Here is a 15,704-nt window from a genome sequence, read left to right as displayed (position 1 = left end):
AAGGCCACCAAACAAAAATCCTCAAAAAAATCAGTAAAAAAAGAAACAAAGTCATATTTCCCATTATTTTGCTCATGGACGAAAAACCCAATCAAACCCTAGATCATCGTAAAGACGATGAAGAAGAAGAGAAAGAGGAATCAGAAGCTGTTGAACTGATACTCTTCCAAGTTAGCGAGTGCTACGTGTATTTGGTACTCAACTCTTGACTTCAAATCCCACTTGTCGATTTCAGCAAAATTCGATCAATTTCCTAATTTTTGTTGATCTTTTTTAATTCGATTTGTGTAGATACCTCCAAGGAAGAGCGCCGCTACTTACAGGTGTGTTTCTTGGTACTAACTGTCATTGGATTTCGTCTTCGACAATGATTTGCATGCGGCTCAAAATTTCCCAATTTAGGAGAGGAATTAGGTCTTGCATGATGATTGTTTGTCCTTAGAACTGTTAGCTAATGCGTATGACAAGGAGTTGGTGGTTAAATTTTGGTTGGTTCACTTCTCTACGATTTACTCTATTGTAAATTTGAGAAGTGATTTGATCTTGTTTATTGCAATTTATCCTTGTAGCTTAAAATTGTTTGATGTGGCTGAGGGGTTATGGGCCCTCAGTTTGCGTACAATTGGGTAAATTTTTGTCTGTGATGTTGAGTTTGCATTTGGGTCTGAGGTGAGACTAAGAGCGAGGTAGAGTCTATTCTTACCTTGCTAGTGAGAGATTGGTTACAAGAATAGAGCTTTAGATTTGCTCATAAGAAATATTCAGAAGGTAGTTAAGGGAGGCCAGTTAGCATGCTCCACTGATAATTCATAGTTTTGTTGCTTCGCTTAAGGTTCTAACTAAAATTTAGAGATGCACGAGTTCATGCTTCTCGCCATTTACATATATTGCGTCGAAAAGAAACAAAGTCCAGGCAAGATTGTTAAGGAGGTAAGTCGTTCCATTTTATTCTTAGTTTCATAGTTCATTCTCTCTTTTCCCCTTTATGTGTGCTAATGATATTTGTTAGATGGTAATTTTCCTCTATATAAACATCATGGCATATGCAATACATGTTCAATTAAACAAAGCTTATGCTTGCCAATATCTTTTTTCCTTGGCTTCATTGTAGTTATGTAAAGTGCCGTTGTACAAAGTCCATTATCTATGCTTAAGGCTCTAACTAAAATTTAGAGATGCACGAGTTCATGCTTCTCACCATTTACATATATTGTGTCGAAAAGAAACAAAATCCAGGCAAGATTGTTAAGGAGGTAAGTCATTCCATTTTATTCTTAATTTCATAGTTCATTCTCCCTTTTCCCCTTTATGTGTGCTAATGATATTTGTTAGATGGTAATTTTCCTCTATATAAACATCCTGTCATATGCAATACATGTTCAATTGAACCAAGCTTATGCTTGCCAATATCTTTCTTCCTTGGCTTCATTGTAATGTTATGTAAAGTGCCGTTGTACAAAGTCCATTATCTGTTCACCATCTTGAGTTTGAATGTCAATAGCAAAATTAAATGAAGAGCCAAAGTGGTGATTCCCTGCCTAAAATCACCGGACTAGTATATTGAGAACTTGTCCTTAGTAATTTGGAATTTGAAAAGTACTCCACGTAGAACATCATATGTGGCAATTATCCTAGTATTCAGGAGTGGAAAACCACTGATTGTCATTCACTTTATGTTTCTGTTTAGTTTTTGTCTACAGTCAGAAGAGTGGTATGCATGTTTGATTTAAAATTCATTTGCCTGCACTGGACACTTGGGCTGTAGGTAGAGGGAGAATTGGAGGAATAAGGAACGCTATCTTGCAGAAACATTTAACGTATCACCAATTTTATTTCTGTTGGAAAATACATATTGTCCAAGATATTGATTTTACCTAAGTTGGAGGCCACACTCATCGAGCAACAGAACTTGGTTTGTGAATTACATGTAACACCATTCTTCAATTATTTTTGAGAAGCTTGATAAAAGTTTTTACAGGAAATGCAGATTAATCACCAACAATATAGGTGCACTTATGCTTAAGCATGCTGGAGATACCCTTAGAAATCAAAAATTTTGAGCCCATTTGGAACTTCTAAATTCTTAGGGGTACAATTCTGAATGCTATAGGTTAAGCATGGCTGGTCAATAAATGACCTGGAATTTTGATTCTGGAATTTTTATAGGAGGGATGGGATATATACCCAAGGAATGGCCACTTCCTGTACCCTTACCGAAACTTCTTGGACACATCTTGAGTATATGCATATGTTTATTCAGGTGTATACTGAATTATATAATACATGTTTTAATTTAAAACAAACGCATACACTTCTTGGATGTATATTCTACACTTCACATATATTCCCTATATATTGATCTGATGTAAATGAAAAAACAATGTTGATCTTATGTAAATTATTAATTCTAATACATATAAATATACATAACATACATATATAGCCAGTATGCTTGTACCTTACCTTTTACAAATTTGTCGTGTCCCATACCCGTAACCTATACCCATGCAACGTAGGTTGGGACCAACCTTTTTATCAATATTTAAGGCGTGAGTAACAGCCATTTTGTACAGCGCTGTTCGCATGGCCATGGTCCGTTACCATTGGCTAGTACCTATCAGTCTTTTGGCTTTAAATCGAAAGTGTATTTTGGTCTACTTTCAGTGGCCTTTCTGTAAATAACCGGTGTGATTATGCAAGTGGGGTTGATGTTTCCTCCTGGCAGAGTGTCCAAGGCTTAGCGTACTCTTTACAAGGGAGGTAATTGCCTAATTGAGTGGTTTTTCCCGTCACTTTGTGGCCATTGCTTAGTGAGAATCATAAAACTATGAATACACAAGTCATGGGACTGTATAAAAGGACAAAGACACAAAGTACAAGTATTTGAACTATTTGAATTAGATGCAGACATACAGGGAAGAAAGTTATCGTACCATCAACAGGGTCTTTTAGAAACTCTGTTGAGTATGTTAGATAACTGTAAGAACATTTCCAATGTAGCTTCATCAGCTGAAGAGATCTGGAAGAAACGTCACCTGACATGAAAGCTAGACATAGTTCAAGCTCAACCTATTAAGTTTTAAGGATCGCCGTAAGTCCTTTCATTTTGGATGAGCATATCATAATTCTTTGATCACAATTCAAAAGTTATGTTAAGAGATGAGGGCAGGGAACATTGTAAATGACGTAATTTTCTGTAGCATTGTACTGTTGTGCTATGTCTTGAAGAAATTCTGAGATCACTTCACAGGCTTGTACGAGGTTAAATGTGCTAAAACATAAATTTCTACTTTACTGATTATGTGTATTGATTTCTTCTTATATTTCAGGAAGTGTTTGTAAAGTTGCTTAAACCTTTTATCGTAATTTTAGACTGTGACTATGATCTATGTGAGCATGCCTCAGTTCCTATTTGACTGACATATTCCATATTCAGTTAACCTTATCTTTTATATGTATTCTAAGTTTTATGTACACATGTCAGCATTCAGCTTATATGAAACCTTCCAAAAAAAGTCCTCTTTTTTATTGGATATAAATATCTGATCAGGGCCGATGAATGGAATGTCAACAAATGGGACTGGGAGGGTTCACTAAAGGTCGTAAGCAAGGGAGAGGAGTGCATTATCAGACTGGAAGACAAGACCACAGGTGTGACCATGTTTTAGTTTGTGGAGCTTGGAAGTAAAGCCATAAATCTTTGTGCTGTTTCTACTAGTCCTTTTGTTAATTCTTTGATAATTTGATGTCTTCATCAGGGGAGCTATATGCCAGAGCATTTCTGCGAAATGGAGAGCCACATCCAGTGGAGCCAGTAATTGACAGCAGCAGGTTGTCGACTTCCATTTTGTAACTCCCAGTTTAAATGGGTGCCACAAATCCTGTAGCAATTTCCAACCAACTAAATACAACTTTTAAATCATGCCCTATTTCTTTTATTACACTCCTTGTGTATTTATTCCAGAAAATACAAATACCACTATTGGTATCTGATGTATCTTTTTCTTTAACTTCCTCAGGTACTTTGTCCTTCGGGTTGAAGAGAACATTGGTAAGCTATTTTCTCACTTTTGATGCCAATTTGTAAGGCTCCCTTCATGTTCTTCTCCATCGTACTCTCCTGGATGGATTTAATGGTGCAATATATCCTGTGCTAACCTTTGTCTAGTACCACAATTTTGGCTTGTGGTGAAAAAACTGGAAATCTAGCTTTCTTCAGTAATTGAAACTACTGGAAAGAATCCAATAAATATAGGCATATCCAATGACTTGTGGAATCACGTTATAAACCATAAGTTGCTGCTTGATTAGAATTGGGAACTACAAGGTTGTATTCAGATTGATTAAGATGTGCTTTACAGCATCAATATGAGATGAATAAAGCGGAAAAATATTTCTAGAATATTATGTGTTCGCAAAACATCCATGAAATCGGAAGAAGAATTTTACAAGACAATTGTAAGATCAACACTGATTTACGGACCATAATTTTGGTCTAGTTAAGAATAATTTCTTAAAAAAAAGAAGTATAACAAAAATAAAAATTCTGAGATGTGTGAGTGGAAATGAACCAAAAGATGAGATAAGAGATGAATATTCATAAGAATATTTGAGGTTGCATCTATTGAGGATAAAACGGGGGATAATCTTTTGTGGTTGTTTGAGCATGTTCAACAGAGACCAATGAGTTCTCCAGTGCCGATAAGTGATAGGATTTTAATTAGTGGAGCAACTGTAACCAGAGAGATCTGAATGATGTTGGCTAGAGACAATCAGTAGTTACTAGGTTAATTGAGGAGACTGCCCTCAGCAGAAAGGAAGGAAAGAAAAGATACATGTAGCTGCTTCCAGAAATTTGGATGGAGACTTTGTTTTTGGTTTTCTGTGTAAACGTTACAACTTTGGCATAGCATACAGTGCATCTTGGAAAGTTACTAATTCATACTTTGTCTAATCTTTGAAGATACGGTTAATAGTGATAATCTCTAAAAAAAAACCCCGCTGATTTCATGCTCATGCGTGTGAGTTACAATTATTTAGGCGGTTTGATATTATAAAATCATATTAAATGCTACGTTTAGAGTACAGTTAATATCTAGAACGAGTTGTCTGTTCACTAAATCAAGAGATACATTATAATTATCACATCACCCCATGCAAAATGACTCCATTACGTGAAGAAAATTCATTAATTATATAAATACTATGGCTCAGTGTTCTTCCGAAGGGATACTGATATTATTTTCTTTCGTTGTGTTTATGATTTTCATATGTTTAACTGATAAATATGTGAATGTATGTGTAATGTGCAGGTGGTCGTCTGCGGCATGCATTCATTGGTATAGGTTTCCGGGAAAGACCTCAAGCTTATGACTTCCAGGCTGCCCTCTATGACCATATGAAGTATCCTTTCAAATGTTTTTACTTCCATCTTCTGTTGGCATTTAAGATGCTTTATTTTTGTGAATATTGTATTATTGATTTAATCTTCAGTATGTATTCTTTACTAGAGAATCCAGTGTAGAGTATATGCCATCTCGAGTTTGTTGCTCCTTTACAGGCTTAAAGATATCTAAACAAAAAGAAGACTGCTGAAGAGATGGAAGAGCATTATCAGAAGGCATCATCGGTTGATTATAGTCTTAAAGAAGGAGAAACTTTGGTTCTCCAGCTAAAGAATGTAAGTTCTTTTGCTAATACTTCCAGATGAGACACATTTAAACCACATCTTAGCCTCAAACTCTTGAGCATTCCTTGACTGGAAAGGCAGTAATTGTTCTTCTCAAATAATCACCACCATTACCAGATAAGCCCCTTTCCTTGAAATGTTTCAGCTACGGAACAGCATCTAAACTGAGAACTCTCCGCAGAAATTCCGAATTTTGTTAGACTGGATACCAGCCTGAGCATCCCTATGGTTGGTTCTAAAATTCCTGCCCAAGTTTACAATGAGAAAGAGAAGATTTTTATAAAACATGGGAGAGAAACTGTCAAGTAGGAAAACTACCCTATTGGTCAAGTAGGTTAAAATTTAAAGCAGTTGATCATGAACAACCATCCAAAACATATCTTAAACTATACTATATCTATAATGTTGAAGGCGGAGCATGTACTTGACTGAGTGGCTTGTGTCAGTATCTTATTGAGCATGGTTGCAAAAAATTTCAGTGTTCACTCCAAGAAGCTCAGGCAAGACAAACCAAGAATTGTATACACATTTTCTCTTAAGGCATGTATGGAAGTGCATGTATTTATGTGTATTTTTTTAGACATCAATTTTTATAACTTATTCGTTTGTCAAAGAGTGAGTTTTAAGCATGCATATGTATTAGCCATGTGCAAACTGCACATGGAAAATATATACCTGGATTTTACATGATGAAGATTTGAATTTTTGCTTTACAAGGGTGTGCATGTAAACCAAAAGGTTTTGCATATTTGTGTATGTGGGGTGCACATCATATGTGAAACAATGAAGTTTTATTTTGTGTCAGAGACCTTTCAGAGGTAAGTTATAATGTCATTAAGGAACCGCATTTGTAAAACATAGGTCTCATGAGCTATCTACTAGCAAGCTTATAAAAGGTGCCAAACTCTGGTTTAGCACAGAAGGTGAAGTAGATTGATGTTCTTCTAACCGTGAGATTTGTAATGTGCTATCTGTGTGATATCCAAATTCATGTGATCTAGGTCTATAACATGTACTCCTACATACCATGAGACAAAAATGTCAATGAGCTCTGAAAGGAAAATTTTAAAACTTCAGACTCGGGCTTGGGTACAATAGTACAGAAATACTATATGTATGAAGTATGTGCCATGATGTGTATATATACACTTCTTTTAAAGTGTGTATCTGGTGAATGTATTACACTATGACCTATTATGAAACATTAGCATTCAGAGCATACATACAAACATATATTGCGGTTTGATATGCATAACATGTATCAATATTTGATCATCTACAGTGGATGGATTATGACATTTCTAGACATGCTGTATTTCTTATATCTACAATTTCTACATGTTAACTTATACAATTTTAATTAGCTTGTGCATTTATATCCCTACTCTCAATCCCACTTGACATCTGATTGGTTTGATTGTGTGTAATAGAAGGGAAGTCGAGGTATAAAATCTTCATTCTTTGCACAAGGCCTGAACAATCTTTCCCTTGACGAAAAAGCAAGAGTAAAAGAGGGCACTATATGTCTCAAGCCGCCGCCTCCTCCCCCGGGCCCATTGTCGCCTGTTACTCCTATCAATCGATCCCCGTTCAACTCACCACAATCTACATCAAGTACTCTGAGCAGCACGAGCATAGAAGCAGTATCTGAAGACTCACAATCCCCAATGAAGGAAACAAGCTCTCAAGAGGTAGTAGAAGATGACTTTGGGGATTTTCAAGCAGCTGGTTAGTTCTGTGTATGGGATTATTTTGCTGAGAGCCTTGCTTCCTTCATTGGTGTATTTCTAGATGTCCCCTGTTCCAGTTGATGGTCTGTAATTACTATTGGTTTCTGGTTTTGTTGACATATGGAGGCGCTGTTCATTTGAGACCAATTTCTGTTCCCTTGAGTTTCAGTATAACAATGTATAGAGGTTGAACCTTCGCGGTTAGACATCTGAATGCATGTGAATTACTTCATCTATCACTGTTACACGATGTCAAATATTATGTGAAGTTGCATGATTTTGCTGAGTTGTACTGGCGGAACAGATATAAGTAATGCACATTCATCCGGTTGTCATTAGATACTGAGCTTCTGTGGAATTGAAACAATATTCTTACCGTCTGTTGTTGCACCGGAACTCTGAAAAATGTGAGAAGTATTGAGGGATATAATTTACATGCGTTTTGGGTGGGATTTGAATTGCTTTGATACCATCTTAAAGGCCACTATTCCATCACACCATATTATAAAAAGCGTTCTGAAGCGGCAAAAGGGACTAATAGATGTATCCTTTCAAATACTGCATGACATTCTCATGCAAAATTTTATCCAGGAGCTATTTTTTTTTTTGTAAAACATGACAGCCAACATTTTATCTGGGAGCTAAAAAAAACTTATCGACTTCGATTACGCATCAGTATCACCATAGAAAACAATGAAAACAAATAACTGCAGTTATTTCCCCCCTAATTATTTCATTTTCTATCCAGCAAAAGGATACAAAGGGAAAGAGGAAAGCAGACAGATGCAATCTGCTGACGCACTGATTAAACACGTCAACGTTGGACCGGGCCTCCAAACGATTTTTAACTCCCACGAGCCCATTTAGCTTTGCCGTTCCAGTGGATCAGCAGAACTCAGCTCATCCGAAAATTCCAAGCAGCGCAAGATATAAACCTCACAAGAAGCTCACTATCTCTTCCCTCTCCGTTAAAAACGTACTTTACATCGCCTGTAAGTTTTTCTCTCTTCTCTATAAAAAAATCTCTCTTTTCTTAATCTATTTTGATCTTTTGAATAACTAGAACGCACTAAATTGGTTATTTCTGCTAATTTTTATGCAATTTTATTTATTTTCTTGCACTTACTAAATTCTAATCCTGTGACAATCTACTTGAACTCATTGAATTGCATGGAATCCTTGATCAATAACAAATGCCGATTTCTATGTAAAATTTTGACCCAAAAGGTAAAGGACTGATTGATTTTTAAGTATCTTGGTCTAATGGGTTGGTCTAGGGTTCAGAAAGGTGCATTTTTTAGGTTATTGTGTTAAAATGTGTGGTCTGTTCACTAGCTAGTCTGATTCTTCGTTATTTGATCAAAGTAGATTGACATGGTAATTTTGGTTATTCCTTCTATTTCTGGTTTGCATTACAATATTACCATAAGAGAAATGATATGTTTCAATGGTGTCTGGCAAAGCTTGGGAAGGTAACCGTAATGAAAGCAAACACTGGAGGAGTGATTAGAATTGAATTGTCCAAAGGTGGAAAGGATACCACACTCCTAGAATTTCATGGATGCATATCGGATACGGAAAAGACTTCTATCATGTATCAGTGACTTGGGGTTGGTATTCACGAGTCGGGCTGTAGTAAATTGTTAAGTGTCATGAATTCCTGGTCTCAGGGCTCTTAGGGACGTTGTTGAGTTGAATCGCAGAATAATATAGTAAATGTAACATCAAATGGTCCAACACATGTTAAAAGTCAAGAAAAATCAATATGATCTTTAATATTTTATTCAAGATAGAGGATAATGATGATAAATTTTGGAGTAGCTAGAGAAGGCACTGTCAATTTTTTATCTTGGAGATTTGGAGTTATTGGATGCATCTGAACTTTCACCACTATTAGGGATTGATTTGGAAAGACAGGATACTCTGCTGTGGCATTATAACATTGATAAAATTTATCAACAACATTTTTGCCTATTGGGATCACGATTCAAGAACATAGACCCCTGGACTGGAACCATCAGGCTGTTTAGTTTCACATTGGTTTAGAGTCGCAATATTCTAAATTGCATTAGCTCAAACTGTGTCTCCGACACTTATAAATTATAACTTGAATCTCACTATCACATGATTGCTGCTTCTGCTAGAGTAGAATGGTGTCTAACTTCTCGCTTGTCGCTTGTCATCTCTAGCATTGGATGTTGTGATGTCATGCCAAAAAATTGACATTTATAATTTTAATAAGTAACGATAGTTCTACACAGTAAAGGATTAGATTTAGATATGATTTTTAATTTTTTTAACAAATTAACAAAGACAAAATACCTCTTAATGTTCAACTTTTGTGTATATAACTGAGAGGGGTTTAAGTGTATGAGTGTAAGTGAAGTTTTGGTAGGTTAGTTCCGATGACAATCTAAATTTTTATGCAAAGTTGAACATCTAGATCACTACACTAAGTTGCATGAAAATGGGTATAGATACTGGTACGAGCGCAGGTATTCGTACGGGACGCGGTAAAATTGTAAAATGTAAGGTATGGGGACACGACTCCAACCTATGTGAATGTGGTCCCCCGTTTAAATGAGTGGCTGTGAATGAGCCACATCACTACCAAGCACAAAAAATTGTGCTTGGTACCAAGTTCCTCCAAACCATGCACATGAGATCATTACTGTTTTTCACTTCATATGTCATTAGAATTAAAATTCCTCTCATATCTTTAAGTTTCATTTATTATGTTGATTATTTTTCATTGGAAACTACTTATTTTTTAACTAGACACCAAAACAACCCTTTGAATATATAGTTTTGAACTTGGGCATGTGCTGAAACTAACCCGACCCAATATAATTATTTTCAAGAAATGGATGGATGTGAAATGTAAGCTATGCGTCCTAGAAGTGGTTGACAAGTGTTTTAAATTAAAACATATATCATATAATTGAGTACATGTCATAATAAATGTATGCATATATTCAAGGAGTGTCGATGAAGTTTGGGTACGGGAAGGTGTCAGGTACAGGTATGGCTTCATGATAGAAGTACCTGGTTAAAATAGTCACAACATGATTATTGTGTAAAAAGTGAGGGAATTCTTCCAAACCTTTGCAAGCCTTTATCATATCTGTGAAGTAATTATTTGATGTACTTATCAAGCCTAAGTGATTATTAACATTGTTGCTCCTTTGTTATATATTTTGGCAGGTTAATGAGCTTGTGTTCAAATACTTGATTTGTTTCTTGGCCTGTCTTTACTATGATTTTTTTTTCTTTTTTTTTCCGGCCCTTCCCAGGGAGATGTTGACCATTTTTTGAATGGCTTGGCTACAGATTAAATATGGAGAGTTTATACAGCTATGCAGGCTCAAGGTATCTTAATCATATTTCGGCTCCCTTCTCATTATAATTAATAGGGGAAATAATTTAAAGAGCAAGCAAGTATATCTATGTTCCGTTAAGTAGACATTTTCTTTCACATGGCATGAGCTTTCCTAGGATCTTGAGGTATACATGGTTTGCATATCCAATTGAAATTGTATGTTGTGTCCTCATTTAGGTACTTTCAAAGTGAGGTTTAGTTGGTTGATAATTGCTGGTTGATAAATGGAACAATTACACATATTTTATAGTAACCGAAGACACAAACCCCACAATATTGCAACGAATTGCTGTGAAGTGTGAAGTGTGAACTTACCATGCCCATGACTTCTTATAGGAAGTACTGAACACTTCTAATGAAATCCACACAAGATACGGAGGAAATAGTACATTTGCATTTTAATTTTCCAAGATTTTCATCTTATATCCTATTCTATAATCAAGTCTGGAGTAATGCAGTGGCTTTCTCCTTAGTTACATAAGCTAAAAGTAGTTGGCCAATAATTACAGTCTGCCCACCATCAAGTTTCTTTTAGTAGGAATTAGAAATCTTACAGTATCCTTGTCCAGGAATTTGTTTCCTACTTGAATTATTGTTCAGTTTATAGCTGGCTGTTACTCTTGAGGAGCTTGTGTATTATAACTACCCTTGGTTTGATGGGATAAGTACATACATCTAGGTATGAAGGTCCCACAACCATGTTGTATGTATAGCTTCTTCTAGATGGATCAAACAAGAGGTATCCTTGTATGATTTACAATTAGAATTATGCATAACGTTATACTATCTTTATAAACTATAAGATCATATGTTATGTGTTCTCATATATGCATGAAAGTTTCAAATGGCATTGAACCTTATTCTGACGTTGCAGTGGACCTCATTTCATGGTAAAGGCTCTAAAGAGTAAATACAATAATGAGGAACCGTTATTGTTGGGTTCTTTCAGTTGGCGTAGGCCGTATATAGCCTATACTGTGATTTTCTTGAACGTACAAAACATAACAGATGAGCAAATCCATGTGGAAAAATATATGAGAGCTTATAATAGAGAAATAAGAGAGCTTTATTGCATTCACATTATACATCTAGTATATTTAATTAAGAAATCATTCCTTCATTATACTTTTTTTTCCGTATGTGAAATAAGTTTGGTTGCTTGTGGTCGCAGTTCATTTTCATACATAAGAGGAAGTTCCTACTTGTGATTGTACTGTTTTTCATGGCAGGAAATTGTTTCCATTTTCATCCTTCCCATATGCACAAAGTACTTCTTTGGGACCTGTTTCCATCCGTGCAGTTGATGACATAAAGTTTAAAAGAATAACTGGCCAGTCAAAATTTCTGATATTACCTGTAAGGAATGCATATCATACCTTTATTACTGCTTGTTCCTGGACAAAAGGGCATTCTGATGGGACATTACATCTAGTCATAGATGATCACGATCTACTATCTAAGTTGAATGTACAATCTTCTCCTAAGAAGATTGAAGGGAAGGATGTTTTGGCAAATAACATTGAAGAGTATCAAGTGCCTGGCATTGATGTGGATCAACGTGATGAAGCAGGTGGTTCTTCGAGTTCTGGTAAAAACATAGTTAATATATGTGAAAGTGAAATGGAAAGAAGGAAGAAAATCGGACTAGCAAACAAAGGTAGAATACCATGGAACAAAGGGAGGACACATAGTAAAGGTATAGTCTTGATTACTTTATTTTACTTAAGTTCTTGTTTACCTGTATATTTTTCTCATCCCTGTTTTTCCTTTTTATTTTTCTCATAATCTATTTAGAGACTCGAGATCGCATCAGTAAGAGGACTATTGAAGCCTTGAGTGACCCCAAGGTGATGTCATGTAAGAATCACTTTCATGCTGTTCTCTCATGGGTGCTGGATATGAATGCTTGGCAACTTTTGTGATTGCCTGTATTGAATTTTGGTTAAATCTTCTCATAAATTTCTCTTATTAGAAGCTAAGCCCAAGGGTTACTGAAAATATTTTTGTATAATTTGTTTTGAGAACTAACTCTTGTAGAGGGAACAAGATACTCCACAAGGTCTAATTTTTCCATGCTCACTTCAGGTCAGGAAAAGAATGTCTGAATGTCCCCGTTCTCATAGGTAAGGCAATATATTCTATGATTTTATCTAGGCTAAAGTAGTCTTTGTATCGGTAAATCTTTTATGATTCTATCCAAGATAAAGTATTTTTTTGTACCACTGACATATCATATCAACCTTCTAGTATACCGTTGAAACCTGCGAAAAAATTTAAATTGCTCATTTATTGCCGAGTTGTAACCCTTAGCTTTGTGCAGTGATCAGAGCAAGGGAAGGATAAGCTCTGCACTGAGGAAGATTTGGGAAAAGCGGTTACAGCAGAAAAAATTACAAGAGAACTGTTATTTGAGTTGGGCCAGAAGTATAGCAGAAGCAGCAAAAGAAGGTTATCCTGGCCAAGAGAAATTGGAGTGGGATAGCTATGAGAGGATGAAGTCTACTATTATATCCCAATACCTTCAGCAAAAAGCTGAGAGGGCAAGGGCCAAGGAAATTGCGAAACTAAAAGCGGAGAAAGCTGCAAAAATTAGAGCAGAAAATGCAGCCAGGCATGCTCAACTAAGGAAAGAGAGAGAAGAGAAGGCAAAAGTAAGAGAAATGAAGGCCTTAGCCCGGAAGAAGTCAGAAGAGATGAAAATGAAGATGGCTTTGTCAAAGGGTTTGAAACTCAGGACAAGGTTTAGCAAGGTATAATTGATGGCTTTTATAAAGCAACAAATATTTTCTACTAGCATATTTAATGCTTCATTTGGCATCAGTCATCTAATGATTTATGGCAATGGATCCAGTGGATCCTTGTCCTTGAATACGTACATGGTGCATCGGCTACCTGGTATTTCACTTTTTGAATGATTCATGCATTTTTTTATCTTTTGCTTGGGAAATGCAATCTGTTATTTGCTCAAATCTTCCATCTTCCGAAAGTTATTAACTGCTTTTAGTGCACAAGCATGAACTCGGTCCACAAATTTATTGATATTCCTAATTACTTTATGGTAGGTTCACCACCCTAAAAAGAACTTGGGGACTTCTTCCAGTATTCAGAGTGGAATTGAAGTTGAGCATCAGCCAATTGTTGACAATTTGGATATAGATCATATTAAATTAGAGAATATGAGACAAAGAATTTCACTTGCTGACCAAATTCAAGCTGTGAAGAACAGAAAAGGAGAGTTCAACTCAAGTAATTTTCTGGAGAACTCATTTATCAGTTCTTCTTCATCAGAAGTGGAAGCTGAAGATTTTTAGGTTTTCTTGCAAAGCCGCTCGGAAAGCAGTGTAAGGTGATACAATCTAGCACGGATTTCTGTCTAATTACTTATATTGCTATCATGCATCTCAGAAACCTTTTTTCTTTTCTGTTTTAAAACCACTCTATGCTATTATGTTTAAAGAGAAATCTGAAATCATATACCGAGGACATTCGTTTTAGCTGAATCTATCATATGGTGACATCCTTGTATACATACATTTTACCATGGAATTAATTAACAGAAAGATCATCAGTAACACAGTTAATACCATCTTTTGGCAATAAATGAAAAAAAAAAAAACCAACATCCTCGTTGTTTATTTAAGGATGAGGAAGTGGTATTGCTAGATGTTAACAGGTCACATTTGCCAACCTGCTTTTAATGAAGTTATTCCACATCTTCGGTTGCTGACTCTAGAATGAGAATTGTAGTATTGCTAAAAGTTTAGTTTCATGTGCATTGTTACTCACCAAAACTCTACTAATGAGAATGACAATAGAAGACTAACTAAAAGGGATGAAGGAAATAACGTTGCCCATTAAAGTCAAAAGTATTCCTGCCTTTCCAAATTCCATATCACCTTACGTTAGTCTATTTATTGGATCCTCTCTTGATACCAGTTTTTGCTTGAAATCCATATTAATATTATTTTCTTCTCGATCTTTCTATCTACTTTTAGAATGAAGTGAAAAGACAGAAAAAATAAATAAACACAGAATCTGCTCATTTAGTTTCTAATATCTGACTCTCGGTATTTTTCATCCCACAGAATACGAGTGAACTGACAACATATGCAGACATGACGCCTTTGGTGTTGAACTTCTCCAATGCAAGACAGGCATAGAGGAAGTAAACAAACCTTTCTGCACATAAGTAATTATCACTCAAGACTGATCCATGTCCGTTGAAGGATTAATCTAGAAGAGGTATAATCAGCTGATCAATTGCTATTGTAATGAAGACAGTTTGTTCATTTTTGTGTAGTTCCCAGTTGTGGACATGTTACCAAATGTAAAGTTCACTGTGGGCCTGATGTTAATTTAATTGTCAGTAGTTACCATTATCCACTCACGGCCAGAGAATGGGTGACCACTGTAACGAGTAAGAGTTTTATGAAGGCATTTAGGTGCTAAATGATATCTGTGTTATGAACTTCCCGGTAGGTTATAGCACCGCAGAATATTGCTTGAATTATCAAGAAAAGAATATATTGTTATATGTAATGAATAGAGCTTGAATTCCATTTCAGATTTAGTGGAAAATTGACTTTTGCATTAACTCATGCGGCACGTACTTGGGACGTAAACAACACGGCTTGAAGCTAAAGTCTACTCCGTGATGAGCTGGTGACATGCATCCTGCATAAAGAGCAGAATGTGAAGCGGTTCTATGTCATGTATAAACCTTTCACGGTGTTTTCTTACTCATGTGGAGCCTAATATATTGGAAGAAGCTTTGTATATTTCACCTGGCCTGGATTTCTAGAGAAGGGCCCGAGGTCTCGGGGTTTACTTGGCCGGTACTAACCAAGCTCCTCGCACCAAAACAAGGAGGAGAAAAAAAAAGAAAAGAAAAAGAGAGAACATAGAA

The 15,704-nt window shown here is 36.0% G+C and overlaps 2 protein-coding genes across 4 annotated transcripts; both read left to right on the top strand.

Moving 5' to 3' along the window:
• LOC109840846 (uncharacterized protein At1g03900) lies at positions 1 to 7,757 on the top strand. The gene is made up of 8 exons (XM_020409638.1): positions 1 to 194; positions 292 to 323; positions 3,551 to 3,651; positions 3,759 to 3,831; positions 4,020 to 4,051; positions 5,313 to 5,403; positions 5,569 to 5,680; positions 7,120 to 7,757. The coding sequence occupies exons 1-8, from the start codon at positions 75 to 77 to the stop codon at positions 7,420 to 7,422; spliced, it is 864 nt and encodes a 287-aa protein (XP_020265227.1). The 5' UTR covers positions 1 to 74; the 3' UTR covers positions 7,423 to 7,757.
• LOC109840845 lies at positions 8,311 to 15,369 on the top strand. 3 transcript variants are annotated; one of them, XM_020409637.1, is made up of 8 exons: positions 8,311 to 8,411; positions 10,713 to 10,788; positions 12,028 to 12,494; positions 12,593 to 12,645; positions 12,884 to 12,921; positions 13,119 to 13,548; positions 13,861 to 14,139; positions 14,884 to 15,369. In XM_020409637.1, the coding sequence occupies exons 2-7, from the start codon at positions 10,757 to 10,759 to the stop codon at positions 14,107 to 14,109; spliced, it is 1,269 nt and encodes a 422-aa protein (XP_020265226.1). In that variant the 5' UTR covers positions 8,311 to 8,411; positions 10,713 to 10,756; the 3' UTR covers positions 14,110 to 14,139; positions 14,884 to 15,369. The 3 variants fall into 3 exon arrangements, with proteins under 3 accessions (XP_020265226.1, XP_020265224.1, XP_020265225.1); XM_020409635.1 differs by having other exon boundaries at positions 13,861 to 14,144; positions 14,884 to 15,368; XM_020409636.1 differs by having other exon boundaries at positions 8,339 to 8,411; positions 10,750 to 10,788; positions 13,861 to 14,144; positions 14,884 to 15,368.

The sequence above is a fragment of the Asparagus officinalis genome, chromosome 5, assembly GCF_001876935.1.
Source record: "Asparagus officinalis chromosome 5, Aspof.V1, whole genome shotgun sequence".
Classification (NCBI taxonomy): domain Eukaryota; kingdom Viridiplantae; phylum Streptophyta; class Magnoliopsida; order Asparagales; family Asparagaceae; genus Asparagus; species Asparagus officinalis.
Note: the sequence above shows the minus strand (reverse complement) of the source record. Positions and strands in the feature narration are given on the sequence as shown.